Source organism: Opisthocomus hoazin, unplaced genomic scaffold (assembly GCF_030867145.1).
Source record: "Opisthocomus hoazin isolate bOpiHoa1 unplaced genomic scaffold, bOpiHoa1.hap1 HAP1_SCAFFOLD_123, whole genome shotgun sequence".
Classification (NCBI taxonomy): Eukaryota; Metazoa; Chordata; class Aves; order Opisthocomiformes; family Opisthocomidae; genus Opisthocomus; species Opisthocomus hoazin.
In genome coordinates this window covers 52,839-68,995 of record NW_027448885.1, presented here as the reverse complement: position 1 = coordinate 68,995, position 16,157 = coordinate 52,839, and the positions used below count along the sequence as shown (strand labels likewise).

Below are 16,157 nucleotides of genomic sequence, written 5' to 3'. Positions count from 1 at the left end.
AATACTCTATTGATAATAAAGCATTAATAATGCTGCATTAGCATTAATAATATTCAGAATACCATAATGAGGGCTACATGTATTCCTGATACTCTATCGATAATACTGCATTAATAATTCTGCATTAGCATTAATATAATATTCATAATACCATAGAGGGCTACATGTATTCCTCATAGTCTATCATTAAAACCACATTAATATTGCTGCATTAGTAGTATTATATTCATAATATCATAAGAAGCGCTATATGTATTCCTAATACTCTATCGATAATACTACATTAATATTGCTGCATTAGCATTAATAATATTATATTCATAATTCCATAATGAGAGCTGCATGTACTCCTAATACTCTATCATAATATGGCATTAATAATGCTGCATGAATATTATATTCAGAATATCATAATGAGGGCTACATCTATTCCTCATACTCTATCAATAATACAGCATTAATAACGCTGCATTAATAATATTATATTCATAATACCGTCACGAGGGCTGTATGTATTCCTAATACTCTATCGATAATGCTGCATTAGCATTAATATTATATTCATAATACCCCAACGAGGGCTACAAGAAGCAGCCAGGACCGCTCGCCACCAAGCGCCGCTGCCGCCCTGTAGCCACTAATTAACTAATTAACTAATTAACTAATTACCCCCCCCCCCCCCCCCCCCCCCGTAACCTGGCGGGCGGCGCGGCGGGAGGTCAGATCCGAGGAGTTCGGGGCCTGGGAGCGGCCCCCGGCGCCTTTCGCCAGCCGCTCGTGGGAACTCTCGAAATGAGAGGTCCAGAAACGCGAGGAGGATGAGGAAAAAAAACCCAAAACAGAGATGAAAATTTAAATTCTTCGGGGGGGGGGGGGGCGAGCCCTTTCTGGGTACCGGAGCGACGGGGGGGGGGGGGCTGGAAGCCCACAGCGCCTCAGTGAATAACAGGGAGGAGTGACGGAGAGTTCCGGCTCTGATTGGCTGCCTCCCCCGCCACTCCCCGCTCTCTACGCTGATTGGACGAGGCGCTGGCGGGCCTGAGCCAGGTCGATAAAACTGGCCGCCATCTTGCCTGTTGTCAGATTCGCCGTGTGGGCGCGGAGGTGGTGGGAGCGGGGTGTGGCGACCGGCGTATCGGGATATCGGCAGCACCCGGAGCCCTTCTGAGGCGGCGGAGCAGCTCGGGGAGCGGCGGAGCGGGTGAGGAGCGGTGCCCGGCGCTGCAGCGGGGCGGGGCGACGGTGAAGGGAGCGCGGCGGGCCTGCAACCCCCCCCATCCCCCACCCCTCACCCCGGGGGACGAGGGCTGAAGGGTTTGAGCTGGAAGAGGGGAGGTTTAGGTTGGGCGTAAGAAGCGAATTCTTCACTCTGGGGGTGGTGGGGCATTGGAATAGGTTGCCCATAGCAGCTGCCCCCTCCCTGGAAGGGTTCAAGGCCGGGTTGGACGGGGCTCTGAGCACCCTGGGCTGGTGGGAGGGGTCCCTTCCCATGGCAGGGGAGTGGATCCAGATGATCTTTGAGATCTTTGAGGTCTGTTCTAACCTAAACCGGTCTGTGTTTCCTTTCGGTAGCCTGAGGAGATCTGTGAGGCTGCGTCTGGAGCGCTGTGTGCAGTTCTGAGCTCCCCAGTTGGAGAAAGGTGAGGAAACCGCTGTAGAGAGCCCGGTGCAGGGCTGCAGAGATTGAGGGAGGGCTGGAGCATCTCCCCTGCGAGGAGAGGCTGAGGGAGCTGGGCTTGTTCAGCCTGGAGAAGAGAAGGCTGAGCAGGGATCCCATAAATGCTTATAAATATCTGCAGAGTGGGTGTTGGGAGGACTGGGCCAGACTCTAGGGTGGTGCCCAGCGACACGACAAGGGGCAACGGGCACAAACTGAAGCAGAGGAAGTTCCAGCTGAACGTGAGGAAGAACTTCTTCGCTCTGAGGGTGAGCGCTGGAGCGGGCTGCCCAGAGGGGTGGTGGATTCTCCTTCTCTGGAGATATTCAAACCCCACCCTGACGAGGTCTGGGTGACCCTGCTTGGGCAGGGGGTTGGACTGGGGGATCCCCACGGATCCCTTCCAACCCTGACCTGCCGTGGCTCTGCTGCGCTCTGTGCTGCCGTGGTCGTAACCCTTTGGTGTTTACCCTGCTTTTGGCTGTTTTTCTGCCAGCTTTTGCCAAACCTCCCTGCCCTCGAGCGTCCTGTGTTTCTGCTGGAGTAGGGCACTTGTCAGCAAGGAGCTGGGAATGGGCACAGCCCCATCGGTTCCCCCAAGTTAAATAGGTTATTGGCTGCCCTCTGAGTCATGCCTGGTTTCTAATGGGGAGGAGGTGATGGGAGAAGGGAGCGGGCTGAGTGTTGCACAATAAGAAAACCGCGCTGGATGTCGTTCCCTTCACTAGATCCATTTTGTCACTGTTGTTGGTATTTTCTCGTCCCCTTGAACTGTTCTCTTGAACTGGTTTTATCCCCCACCCCACGTGTTTTGCCTTTTCCTGTTGTTTCTCCTCCCTCCTGTGCATGGAACAGGAGCAGCAGAGTAGCTGCCTGAGGCTCAGCCGTGCTGAGTATTGCATCATTCCACAAACTTGCTGCGAGCACCAGCGAAAAAAATTAAGCACTGAATGGCCTGCATGTTTTCCTCCCCGATCTGCTTTGCTTCCTGCCTGGCCCTGACTGCAGCTCTGCTTCTACGCGCGCCGTGAGCAGCTTTGCTGGGGCCCCCTTCATCCCATCGCCCCCCGGATAACGGAGTTTCCAGCCCCTAAAGGCTCAGGGTCTGGCCCCTGTCCCATCCCGGGGTGCTGGGGGTGGTGCCCGGCTGCTGTGGTGAGCGGAGGGGGCTGAGCAGCCGTGTTGGGGGGAGCCTGGACCCCCCCATGGCCCCGCATGGGCCCCTGCTGGTGGTGGGGCAGGGGGCTGAGTGCTGGGGAGGGGGATGCTCCCAGCCGACGAGCGCCTGGCAGCCTGTTTGGGCAGGATGCTGGGTGGGTGCTGGCTGTGGTGGGGGTCGCAGAGCCCCCTGACCCTGGGTTTGTCCCCGCAGGCGCTGGCTGGGTCCCAGGGGCAGCAGGGACAGGGCAGGCATCGCCTTCCACAGCCCGGGGGTCACAGCTGATATTTTTAAATCCAGCATGACAGTTGTCTGGCAAGAGGATAAAACATCTGGATCTACGGCATCGCTGGTCGGGTTCTCTGCACCCTCCGAACAGGATGTTGACAGCTGTGGGGGTGAAACCACATCCATGCTTGGACTGGAAAAGGTTTTTGATGCAGCGGAGAAGCCTCTGGCAAACGGCCCTACTGGTGTCCAGGAGGGTTACGATGAGGAAACCGCGGCTCTCCAGGACGTGGGGGCATCCCCTCCCCAAGAGATGCCGGGGGACAGAGACAGACGAGCACGCGACGGCGTTCTGGGTGAGTACAGAGCCGTGGCTGCGGGGAGGGGACAGTGGCTCTGTGCCTGCTGAGGGAGAAGCCGCAGCCTGAGCGCTCCCCTGCCATTCCAGGGGTCGCACAGAGCCCACCTGAGGCTTTCACTGCCGGGACCGGGGTCCCTTGGCGGTGGGCGACGCCAGTGAGCGTAATTGCATCACCCCACGTATACAGAATTTCCCGTTCCTCAAGGCCTCCCCCCTGAGACTCCTCAGGACCCCTTCTTCCAGTCCTTGTGACGGTCTCTCCCCCCTAATTAATTCTTCCCCGTTAATTCCTTTCCTGCGGCCAGAGCGGGCAGTCCCAGGGTAAGTGTCCTGTCTTCCCGGAAGTGCAGCATTCCCTGCCCTCCCTCCCGCCATTCCTTCCCGTCCCTCTTCCTCTTCCCCCTGCTTTTTTCCCCGGTCTCTTTTCCCCTCTGCCTTTCACTTGCAAATCTCTTGTTAAGGAAGTTTTACTGCTACAAATTCCCAGTGTGGGGTGAAGTCAGCCGCTAATGCGAAGCCGGCTGGTTATACCAATATTTACATATTCCATATTAATACAGAGCAGAACACGAACCAGTTGTGACTCTTGGGTTTCGACTGATGTTCTTTCTGCGACGGGCACGATGTCACCCGTGGGCAGGATGCTGAGGGATTTGAAGAGGCTTTGCTGCTGCTGCTGCTCACCAACCTCTGGCTGCATTCTGGCTTTTCTAACCCCTCTCTGCTGCGTCTGGAAAAGGTCTCACCTTCTGCTGGGTCTGCAGCAGAGACCCCCGCCTTGCCCCCCCGATCTTTGGCAGCTCTCCTGCTGCAGGTTGTCCCCCTGAGGCCAGAGCCTTGTCCGTGCTCTGTGACTGTCCCTTGGCTTCCTTGCTGCCAGCTCTGTGTGTTTGGGGGGGGGGAAACAGCCTGGGGTGTCCCTCCCGCCTTCCCTGGGCAGCTGGTGGTGGGGGTGTTGAGGATGTGAGGGCTGTCCCTGCTCTGGGACAGCACTGTCCTCACACGAGTGGCTTTTCTCTCCTCAGGCAAGCTCCGCGTGGTCCGTCCCGTGCGTGTCGTGGTGCTGTTTGTGCTCGTGGCTGTGCTCCTGGGTCTCACCGCAGCTCTGACCGCGGCTGTTGTGGTGTTGTCAGGTAAGGGAGGAGCGGCCGCCTCCGTTGGGCCCCTCGGCGCAGAGCTGCGTCCCCGCGGAGGGGAATCCTCTGACCTCTGTCCCTTCTCCCCTTCCCTCTCCAGCGGGAAGAGCTGAGGAGCGTCCGGCTGCGGTGCTGGGCTGTCCCGACGACTGGGTCGGGCACCGCAGGGTCTGCTTCTACCTCTCGACGGCGGAGGGGAGCTGGGACTGGAGCCAGCAGCAGTGCTCCGCGCTCGGGGCCTCGCTGGTCGTGCTGCGGCGGGAGTGGGAGATGGTGAGCGAGGGGCTGTTGTGGGTGGGTGGGGGTGAAGGGGGGGTTCTGGGGAGCCTGGGGCTGGCTGTGGGGCGCGGCGTGGGGCTGGCCGCAGCTGCTGACCGCTGGCTTCTCTCTCCCCTCCGCAGGGGTTTCTGTCGCGCCTGAAGGGCAACGATGATTATTGGCTGGGGCTGCGGAGACGGGGCGAGGGCCTGCGGTGGGTGGACGGCAGCAGCTTCAACCAGACGTGAGTCTCAGGGGTGGGGGGCCGTGTCTGCTGGGACCGTCCCTTGCAGGCAGCCCTGGTGTTGTCCTGGCGCTGGAGGGGCCAAGCGGCGACGTGAGGGTCCCAGCAGCGCCTCGGCTTCTTGTTGCAGGTTCCCAGTTCACGGGGAAGGAGAATGCGTGTACCTGAACGACCATTTTGTGGCGAGTTCCAGCTGCTCGCAGCACCGGCCGTACGCCTGCAGCAAGCCCCAGGCTGCCATGGGACAGAGGTGAAGGAGAAAGCACCTTCCCCGTGCTGGGGACTCACAGCTTCGCTTCCTCCACCAGCCCAGAGCAGCGCTGGGATGTTCTTGCTTCAGCTGCTTGTCCGGGCTGCTCCTGGTCTCGGGAACAACTTTCTGCCAGCTCCGATGGCTGGGAGCTGCCGTGTGCCTGGCTGGACTGGGCGTCTGAGCCTGCACGTGGAACTGGTTTCTGCTTCTGGGACCGTCCGAGAACTGGTGGTCTTCTCTCGCGACTCACCTGGACCTGCTTTTGTGCTGTAGTGATGGAGCTGCTGCCAGGCGTGACCGGACGGCCAAAGCCTCCCTGGTGCTCTGAGAGCGGAGGGACACGGAGCTGGACCTTGAAGTGCCGCTGGTGTGGCACGCGTGGGTGTTGTCGTGATGCTGCTATTTTTATACTTAACTTATTTAGCGGCCTCGGGAGGGCTGGGGAGAGAGACGGGGATGTTCTGTCGGTGAGCCAGTCATGAAAACAAAACTAAACCAGTGATTTCCCAGAAACCGACCGATGACTCTTCCCAAGAACATTATTTGCTCTTTGGGATTTTCAGCGGCAAAGCCAGGAAACGCCCAAGCAGGGAAAAAGAGTTGAAGCTTTTAGAGGAAAAGCTACCGAGTCGGGCCGTCTCACGGTATTTCTCCAGGATGTGGCCGCATAAATACAATTTAATTCTATTTTCCCTTTCCAAGAATTGTCTCCTGTTTAGATACCAAACACCAGCTGTGCACCCAGGGCTGGGTGTGGAACCAGCCAGGCCAGAACCGTTCGCAGCTGCCTCGTGGTTTTACAGCAGGTGGATTTGAAAATGGAAAAAAAAAAAGAAGATGTTTTGTGCTGGGTAAGCAGCCTGCTGATGTGGCAAAGAAAGATGTTTACGAGGGCTTTAACCCCCGTGGTGAAGTCGCCTTTGGGGAAGAATCGAGGAGAAAAAGAGGCAATGCAAGCCAAGAAGGGGGAAATCTCCCGCCGCTGGCCAGCGGAGAAGAGAAACGACGCGGCTTTCCCTCTCGAGCAGCCTCTCCTGGGCTCCTTGGTGGGTTCTAACTACCATCATCGTTAACACGCATTGCTCGTTAGGCTGCCGCTGCTGACTGCGGTGCCTGAAAACGGCATTTCTTGGTCTGTTCAGGTGAACTTTTATTTATTTCTCCATTCAGTTCCATTTCTGGTAGCCCTCGTTAGGGTTGGTAAGCACAGGGTTAACTCTGTGCCCGCCTACGCGTCTGTAGATGAGTAATCCGTTAACGATGGTTCTTATTAATGACCGAGGTCCCAGTTCTCCCTCCTTTGGAGCCAGAGAAAGGAAGAGGGCAGAAGGGATCGACCTCTTCTCCTCGTTATACACCCATGGAGTAACAAACCTGAAAGCCAAAACAGAGGAAGGTTTCATTTTCAACGTGCACGGACGACCCACCCACCCGTGCCGAGCTACGCACGGTGAAAATAAGGAAATCTTGGCATTACTGCCTAATCCCAGAGTCCCAGCATGGTCGGGGTTGGAAGGGACCTCTGGGGTCACCCAGCCCAATCCCCTGCCCAAGCAGCGTCACCCAGAGCAGGCTGCACAGCACCGCGTCCAGGCGGGGCTTGAACATCTCCAGAGAAGGAGACTCCACAGCCTCCCTGGGCAGCCTGGGCCAGGGCTCCGTCACCCTCAGAGGGAAGAAGTTCTTCCTCATCTTCAGCTGGAGCTTCCTGTGCTCCAGTTTGTGCCCGTTGCCCCTTGTCCTGTCGCTGGGCACCACTGGAAAGAGTCTGGCCCCATCCTCCTGACCCCCACCATGCAGATATTTAGAGGCATCTATAAGGTCCCCTCTCTTCTCCAGGCTGAACAAGCCCAAATCCTCCTTTTCTGGTGCTGTTGAGGGTCTTCCAGCTTGATTTTGTCCCCTGTCCCCCCTCAGCTGGCATCGGGGACCCGCTGGCGCTCGATCGCCGTCGGCGATGGGTATCCGTCAGCGCTCGACGTCCCTCGGCCGCTGCCGTCCCCCAGCTCCCCTCTCCTCCGTCGCACGCGGATAAACTGGAGGCTCAACCGGCGGCGGTCGCGCTGACGCTCCCGGTTCTCCCGTCTGCCGTTTCCGTTCTGGTTTCAGCGGCGCTTGGTTTCATCCCAGAAATCTGGAAGGCAAAATCCCTGACCGCCCTTCCCTCCCGCCCCGTCGTCCTGCCTCCTCTCTCCTTCGTGCTGCGCTCTTCCTCCTCCTCTTCCTCAGAGGGAGGAATTTCCACCCACTGGCACCGCCGCCTCTTCCCACGTCTGTCCCGTGGACGCCCAGTCCGTATTTCTGTCTGCGCAGCCAGCCCCACCGTGTGGCTGCGTCAACAACGCCCGCGCTGGTGCTTAATTAGGTGTATCACAGCCGGCGTTATTAATATGGCTGCGTTAACGGCACCGCGTCGGCGAGGCGGGACGCCCGACGCTCCGTCGGTAACGCCGCGTTAGCGGTGCGGCATGAATGGCACGAGAGGCGTCACGCCGTAACGAGGGCTGCATTAATAGAGTTATGTTCATAATACCCTAACGAGGGCTGCATTAATAGAGTTATGTTCATAATACCCTAACGAGGGCTACACGGATTGATATTGCTGCATCGATAATACTGCATCAATAATAGCTTGTTAATAAGATTATATTCATAACACCGTAATGAGGGCTATATGTATTCTGATACGCTATCAATAATACAGCATTAATATTGCTGCATTAGCATTAATATTATATTCAGAACATCATAACGAGGGCTACATGTATTCCTAATACTCTATCAATAATGCCACATTAATAATGGTGCATTAATAGTATTATATTCATAATACTGTAACAAGGGCTACATGTATTTTAATACTCTATCAATAACACAGCATTAATAATATTATATTCAGAATACTATGAGCTGCATGTATTCCTAATACTCTATTGATAATACTGCATTAATAATGCTGCATTAGCATTAATAATATTATATTCAAAATACTATAACAAGGGCTACACGTATTCCTAATACTCTATCTATAATACAGCATTAATATTGCTGCATTAATAATATTATATTCAGAATACCATAATGAGAGCTGCATGTATTCCTAATACCCTATCAATAATACCGCATTAATAATGCTGCATTAGCATTAATAATATTCTGTTCAGAATACCGTAACAAGGGCTACACGTATTCCTAATACTCTATTTATAATACAGCATTAATATTGCTGCATTAATAATACTATATTCAGAATACCATAATGAGGGCTACAGGTATTTCTAATACTCTATCGATAATACACCATTAAGAATGCTGCATTAATATTATATTCATAATACCATAACGAGGGCTACGTGTATTCCTAATACTCTATCGATAATACAGCATTAAAATGCTGCATTAATATTATATTCATAATACTGTAATGAGAGCTACATGTATTGCTAATTCTCTATCAATAATACGCCATTAATAATGCTGCATTAATAGTATTATATTCATAATACCATAATGACGGCTATATGTATTCTTAATGCTCTATCAATAATATGCCATAAATAATGCTGCATTAATAATATTATACTCATAATACCATAAGAAGGGCTACACGTATTCCTAATACTCTATCAATAATACCGCATTAATAATGCTACATTAGCATTAATAATATTCTATTCAGAATACCATAACAAGGGCTACACATATTCCTAATACTCTATCAATAATACTGCATTAATAATGCTACATTAGCATTAATATTATATTCAGAACATCATAGCAAAGGCTACATGTATAATAGTCTATCGACAAAAATGCATTAATAATGCTGTATTAATAGTATTATATTCATAATACCATAACGAGGGCTACATGTATTCCTAATACTCTATCAATAATATGCCATTAATAATGCTGCATTAGCATTAATAATATTTGTAATACCATAAAGAGGGCTATATGTATTCCTAATACTATATCGATACTACAGCATTAATAATGCTGCATTAATATTATATTCATAATACCATAATGAGAGGTACATGTATTCCCAATACTCTATTGATAATAAAGCATTAATAATGCTGCATTAGCATTAATAATATTCAGAATACCATAATGAGGGCTACATGTATTCCTGATACTCTATCGATAATACTGCATTAATAATTCTGCATTAGCATTAATATAATATTCATAATACCATAGAGGGCTACATGTATTCCTCATAGTCTATCATTAAAACCACATTAATATTGCTGCATTAGTAGTATTATATTCATAATATCATAAGAAGCGCTATATGTATTCCTAATACTCTATCGATAATACTACATTAATATTGCTGCATTAGCATTAATAATATTATATTCATAATTCCATAATGAGAGCTGCATGTACTCCTAATACTCTATCATAATATGGCATTAATAATGCTGCATGAATATTATATTCAGAATATCATAACGAGGGCTACATCTATTCCTCATACTCTATCAATAATACAGCATTAATAACGCTGCATTAATAATATTATATTCATAATACCGTCACGAGGGCTGTATGTATTCCTAATACTCTATCGATAATGCTGCATTAGCATTAATATTATATTCATAATACCCCAACGAGGGCTACAAGAAGCAGCCAGGACCGCTCGCCACCAAGCGCCGCTGCCGCCCTGTAGCCACTAATTAACTAATTAACTAATTAACTAATTAACTAATTACCCCCCCCCCGTAACCTGGCGGGCGGCGCGGCGGGAGGTCAGATCCGAGGAGTTCGGGGCCTGGGAGCGGCCCCCGGCGCCTTTCGCCAGCCGCTCGTGGGAACTCTCGAAATGAGAGGTCCAGAAACGCGAGGAGGATGAGGAAAAAAAACCCAAAACAGAGATGAAAATTTAAATTCTTCGGGGGGGGGGGGGGGCGAGCCCTTTCTGGGTACCGGAGCGACGGGGGGGGGGGGGGCTGGAAGCCCACAGCGCCTCAGTGAATAACAGGGAGGAGTGACGGAGAGTTCCGGCTCTGATTGGCTGCCTCCCCCGCCACTCCCCGCTCTCTACGCTGATTGGACGAGGCGCTGGCGGGCCTGAGCCAGGTCGATAAAACTGGCCGCCATCTTGCCTGTTGTCAGATTCGCCGTGTGGGCGCGGAGGTGGTGGGAGCGGGGTGTGGCGACCGGCGTATCGGGATATCGGCAGCACCCGGAGCCCTTCTGAGGCGGCGGAGCAGCTCGGGGAGCGGCGGAGCGGGTGAGGAGCGGTGCCCGGCGCTGCAGCGGGGCGGGGCGACGGTGAAGGGAGCGCGGCGGGCCTGCAACCCCCCCCATCCCCCACCCCTCACCCCGGGGGACGAGGGCTGAAGGGTTTGAGCTGGAAGAGGGGAGGTTTAGGTTGGGCGTAAGAAGCGAATTCTTCACTCTGGGGGTGGTGGGGCATTGGAATAGGTTGCCCATAGCAGCTGCCCCCTCCCTGGAAGGGTTCAAGGCCGGGTTGGACGGGGCTCTGAGCACCCTGGGCTGGTGGGAGGGGTCCCTTCCCATGGCAGGGGAGTGGATCCAGATGATCTTTGAGATCTTTGAGGTCTGTTCTAACCTAAACCGGTCTGTGGTTCTATGGACGGGGCTCTGAGCACCCTGGTCTGGTGGAAGGGGTCCCTGCCCATGGCAGGGGGGTGGATCCGGATGATCTTTAAGGTCTCTTCCAACCTAAACCGGTCTGTGTTTCCTTTCGGTAGCCTGAGGAGATCTGTGAGGCTGCGTCTGGAGCGCTGTGTGCAGTTCTGAGCTCCCCAGTTGGAGAAAGGTGAGGAAACCGCTGTAGAGAGCCCGGTGCAGGGCTGCAGAGATTGAGGGAGGGCTGGAGCATCTCCCCTGCGAGGAGAGGCTGAGGGAGCTGGGCTTGTTCAGCCTGGAGAAGAGAAGGCTGAGCAGGGATCCCATAAATGCTTATAAATATCTGCAGAGTGGGTGTTGGGAGGACTGGGCCAGACTCTAGAGTGGTGCCCAGCGACACGACAAGGGGCAACGGGCACAAACTGAAGCAGAGGAAGTTCCAGCTGAACGTGAGGAAGAACTTCTTCGCTCTGAGGGTGAGCGCTGGAGCGGGCTGCCCAGAGGGGTGGTGGATTCTCCTTCTCTGGAGATATTCAAACCCCACCCTGACGAGGTCTGGGTGACCCTGCTTGGGCAGGGGGTTGGACTGGGGGATCCCCACGGATCCCTTCCAACCCTGACCTGCTGTGGCTCTGCTGCGCTCTGTGCTGCCGTGGTCGTAACCCTTTGGTGTTTACCCTGCTTTTGGCTGTTTTTCTGCCAGCTTTTGCCAAACCTCCCTGCCCTCGAGCGTCCTGTGTTTCTGCTGGAGTAGGGCACTTGTCAGCAAGGAGCTGGGAATGGGCACAGCCCCATCGGTTCCCCCAAGTTAAATAGGTTATTGGCTGCCCTCTGAGTCATGCCTGGTTTCTAATGGGGAGGAGGTGATGGGAGAAGGGAGCGGGCTGAGTGTTGCACAATAAGAAAACCGCGCTGGATGTCGTTCCCTTCACTAGATCCATTTTGTCACTGTTGTTGGTATTTTCTCGTCCCCTTGAACTGTTCTCTTGAACTGGTTTTATCCCCCACCCCACGTGTTTTGCCTTTTCCTGTTGTTTCTCCTCCCTCCTGTGCATGGAACAGGAGCAGCAGAGTAGCTGCCTGAGGCTCAGCCGTGCTGAGTATTGCATCATTCCACAAACTTGCTGCGAGCACCAGCGAAAAAAATTAAGCACTGAATGGCCTGCATGTTTTCCTCCCCGATCTGCTTTGCTTCCTGCCTGGCCCTGACTGCAGCTCTGCTTCTACGCGCGCCGTGAGCAGCTTTGCTGGGGCCCCCTTCATCCCATCGCCCCCCGGATAACGGAGTTTCCAGCCCCTAAAGGCTCAGGGTCTGGCCCCTGTCCCATCCCGGGGTGCTGGGGGTGGTGCCCGGCTGCTGTGGTGAGCGGAGGGGGCTGAGCAGCCGTGTTGGGGGGAGCCTGGACCCCCCCATGGCCCCGCATGGGCCCCTGCTGGTGGTGGGGCAGGGGGCTGAGTGCTGGGGAGGGGGATGCTCCCAGCCGACGAGCGCCTGGCAGCCTGTTTGGGCAGGATGCTGGGTGGGTGCTGGCTGTGGTGGGGGTCGCAGAGCCCCCTGACCCTGGGTTTGTCCCCGCAGGCGCTGGCTGGGTCCCAGGGGCAGCAGGGACAGGGCAGGCATCGCCTTCCACAGCCCGGGGGTCACAGCTGATATTTTTAAATCCAGCATGACAGTTGTCTGGCAAGAGGATAAAACATCTGGATCTACGGCATCGCTGGTCGGGTTCTCTGCACCCTCCGAACAGGATGTTGACAGCTGTGGGGGTGAAACCACATCCATGCTTGGACTGGAAAAGGTTTTTGATGCAGCGGAGAAGCCTCTGGCAAACGGCCCTACTGGTGTCCAGGAGGGTTACGATGAGGAAACCGCGGCTCTCCAGGACGTGGGGGCATCCCCTCCCCAAGAGATGCCGGGGGACAGAGACAGACGAGCACGCGACGGCGTTCTGGGTGAGTACAGAGCCGTGGCTGCGGGGAGGGGACAGTGGCTCTGTGCCTGCTGAGGGAGAAGCCGCAGCCTGAGCGCTCCCCTGCCATTCCAGGGGTCGCACAGAGCCCACCTGAGGCTTTCACTGCCGGGACCGGGGTCCCTTGGCGGTGGGCGACGCCAGTGAGCGTAATTGCATCACCCCACGTATACAGAATTTCCCGTTCCTCAAGGCCTCCCCCCTGAGACTCCTCAGGACCCCTTCTTCCAGTCCTTGTGACGGTCTCTCCCCCCTAATTAATTCTTCCCCGTTAATTCCTTTCCTGCGGCCAGAGCGGGCAGTCCCAGGGTAAGTGTCCTGTCTTCCCGGAAGCGCAGCATTCCCTGCCCTCCCTCCCGCCATTCCTTCCCGTCCCTCTTCCTCTTCCCCCTGCTTTTTTCCCCGGTCTCTTTTCCCCTCTGCCTTTCACTTGCAAATCTCTTGTTAAGGAAGTTTTACTGCTACAAATTCCCAGTGTGGGGTGAAGTCAGCCGCTAATGCGAAGCCGGCTGGTTATACCAATATTTACATATTCCATATTAATACAGAGCAGAACACGAACCAGTTGTGACTCTTGGGTTTCGACTGATGTTCTTTCTGCGACGGGCACGATGTCACCCGTGGGCAGGATGCTGAGGGATTTGAAGAGGCTTTGCTGCTGCTGCTGCTCACCAACCTCTGGCTGCATTCTGGCTTTTCTAACCCCTCTCTGCTGCGTCTGGAAAAGGTCTCACCTTCTGCTGGGTCTGCAGCAGAGACCCCCGCCTTGCCCCCCCGATCTTTGGCAGCTCTCCTGCTGCAGGTTGTCCCCCTGAGGCCAGAGCCTTGTCCGTGCTCTGTGACTGTCCCTTGGCTTCCTTGCTGCCAGCTCTGTGTGTTTGGGGGGGGGGAAACAGCCTGGGGTGTCCCTCCCGCCTTCCCTGGGCAGCTGGTGGTGGGGGTGTTGAGGATGTGAGGGCTGTCCCTGCTCTGGGACAGCACTGTCCTCACACGAGTGGCTTTTCTCTCCTCAGGCAAGCTCCGCGTGGTCCGTCCCGTGCGTGTCGTGGTGCTGTTTGTGCTCGTGGCTGTGCTCCTGGGTCTCACCGCAGCTCTGACCGCGGCTGTTGTGGTGTTGTCAGGTAACGGAGGAGCGGCCGCCTCCGTCGGGCCCCTCGGCGCAGAGCTGCGTCCCCGCGGAGGGGAATCCTCTGACCTCCGTCCCTTCTCCCCTTCCCTCTCCAGCGGGAAGAGCTGAGGAGCGTCCGGCTGCGGTGCTGGGCTGTCCCGATGACTGGGTCGGGCACCGCAGGGTCTGCTTCTACCTCTCGACGGCGGAGGGGAGCTGGGACTGGAGCCAGCAGCAGTGCTCCGCGCTCGGGGCCTCGCTGGTCGTGCTGCGGCGGGAGTGGGAGATGGTGAGCGAGGGGCTGTTGTGGGTGGGTGGGGGTGAAGGGGGGGTTCTGGGGAGCCTGGGGCTGGCTGTGGGGCGCGGCGTGGGGCTGGCCGCAGCTGCTGACCGCTGGCTTCTCTCTCCCCTCCGCAGGGGTTTCTGTCGCGCCTGAAGGGCAACGATGATTATTGGCTGGGGCTGCGGAGACGGGGCGAGGGCCTGCGGTGGGTGGACGGCAGCAGCTTCAACCAGACGTGAGTCTCGGGGTGGGGTGGGGGTCGTGTCTGCTGGGACCATCCCTTGCAGGCAGCCCCTGTGTTGTCCTGGTGCTGGAGGGGCCAAGCGGTGACGTGAGGGTCCCAGCAGCGCCTCTGCTTCTTGTTGCAGGTTCCCAGTTCACGGGGAAGGAGAATGCGTGTACCTGAACGACCATTTTGTGGCGAGTTCCAGCTGCTCGCAGCACCGGCCGTACGCCTGCAGCAAGCCCCAGGCTGCCATGGGACAGAGGTGAAGGAGAAAGCACCTTCCCCGTGCTGGGGACTCGCAGCTTCGCTTCCTCCACCAGCCCAGAGCAGCGCTGGGATGTTCTTGCTTCAGCTGCTTGTCCGGGCTGCTCCTGGTCTCGGGAACAACTTTCTGCCAGCTCCGATGGCTGGGAGCTGCCGTGTGCCTGGCTGGACTGGGCGTCTGAGCCTGCACGTGGAACTGGTTTCTGCTTCTGGGACCGTCCGAGAACTGGTGGTCTTCTCTCGCGACTCACCTGGACCTGCTTTTGTGCTGTAGTGATGGAGCTGCTGCCAGGCGTGACCGGACGGCCAAAGCCTCCCTGGTGCTCTGAGAGCGGAGGGACACGGAGCTGGACCTTGAAGTGCCGCTGGTGTGGCACGCGTGGGTGTTGTCGTGATGCTGCTATTTTTATACTTAACTTATTTAGCATTAAAATGTGTCCCTGCTAAACCCTGCCTTATTCTCGCTGCTCCTGGCCCTCTTGCTGCTGGTTTCGACATCCCAGGGCTCCGTCTTGCTCTGCTGAATTCGCCTCAGTGCTGGCAGTGGTTCAAATCCGTAGATGAGGATTCAGATCCACGTCGGAGTCTTCCAAGCCGTGTCCCAGCATTCAGATCCACGTTGGAGGTCTCCAATCCCCATCCGTAGAACCACAGACCGGTTTGGGTTGGAAGGGACCTCAAAGATCATCTGGATCCACCCCCCTGCCATGGGCAGGGACCCCTTCCACCAGCCCAGGGTGCTCAGAGCCCTGTCCAACCTGGCCTTGAAGCCTGCCAGGGAGGGGGCAGCTGCTACAGGTAACTTGTGCCAGGGCCTCACCACCCTCACAGTGAAAAATTCACTTCTTGCACCCAACCTAAACCTCCCCTCTTTCAGCTCAAAGCCATCACCCTGTGTCCCATCCCTCCACGCCCTTGTCACAGCCCCTCTCCAGCTCTCTCGCAGCCCCTCCGGGCACTGGCTGCCATCCCAAGGAGGGAGGCTGGGGAATAAACACACACCTATGGATTTATGTGCTGGATGTCCCAGCCAGATGCACTTTGTACAGCCATTTATTATACCCTTCAAAAACTGCACTGCCATGCTATGTGACTGATAATAGACACTCCAGCTAATTACTAGTCCTCGTTAAACCTTGCCCAGCGTGTCTGTGCATTACTCTTGCTGCTCAGCAGCGAACTTTGACATCCCAGGCGTCTGCCTTGCCCTGTTCCTGTAACATTCATTTCAGATCAGGAGTTACCACGCTTGAAAGCTGTTTCCATGACAGTTCCTGGTCCCTTGGGACAGGTTCTAGGGACAGGTTATGGTGTTTAACACTGCAAGGAGTTGCTCCCCTTGTCCCTTGGCTAGCGACAAGTGGATCCTGCTCTAGGAACCACCTTAACACGCAGCTCCTGTC

General features: G+C 55.0%; 2 protein-coding genes across 4 annotated transcripts; both read left to right on the top strand.

Annotated features, from left to right (window-relative positions):
• The first annotated feature begins 1,045 nt into the window (after positions 1–1,045).
• LOC142359654 (C-type lectin domain family 2 member D-like) lies at positions 1,046–5,961 on the top strand. Its single transcript, XM_075412104.1, has 7 exons — positions 1,046–1,201; positions 1,573–1,640; positions 3,117–3,400; positions 4,431–4,538; positions 4,642–4,814; positions 4,943–5,043; positions 5,174–5,961. The coding sequence occupies exons 3-7, from the start codon at positions 3,118–3,120 to the stop codon at positions 5,295–5,297; spliced, it is 789 nt and encodes a 262-aa protein (XP_075268219.1). The 5' UTR covers positions 1,046–1,201; positions 1,573–1,640; position 3,117; the 3' UTR covers positions 5,298–5,961.
• A 4,465-nt stretch (positions 5,962–10,426) lies between these two features.
• On the top strand, positions 10,427–15,202 carry LOC142359653 (C-type lectin domain family 2 member D-like). Of its 3 annotated transcripts, XM_075412103.1 has the most exons (8): positions 10,427–10,544; positions 11,029–11,096; positions 11,256–11,382; positions 12,573–12,856; positions 13,887–13,994; positions 14,098–14,270; positions 14,399–14,499; positions 14,633–15,202. In XM_075412103.1, the coding sequence occupies exons 4-8, from the start codon at positions 12,574–12,576 to the stop codon at positions 14,754–14,756; spliced, it is 789 nt and encodes a 262-aa protein (XP_075268218.1). In that variant the 5' UTR covers positions 10,427–10,544; positions 11,029–11,096; positions 11,256–11,382; position 12,573; the 3' UTR covers positions 14,757–15,202. The 3 variants fall into 3 exon arrangements, with proteins under 3 accessions (XP_075268218.1, XP_075268216.1, XP_075268217.1); XM_075412101.1 differs by lacking the exon at positions 11,256–11,382; XM_075412102.1 differs by lacking the exon at positions 11,256–11,382 and having other exon boundaries at positions 12,486–12,856.
• The last annotated feature ends 955 nt before the right edge of the window (positions 15,203–16,157 follow it).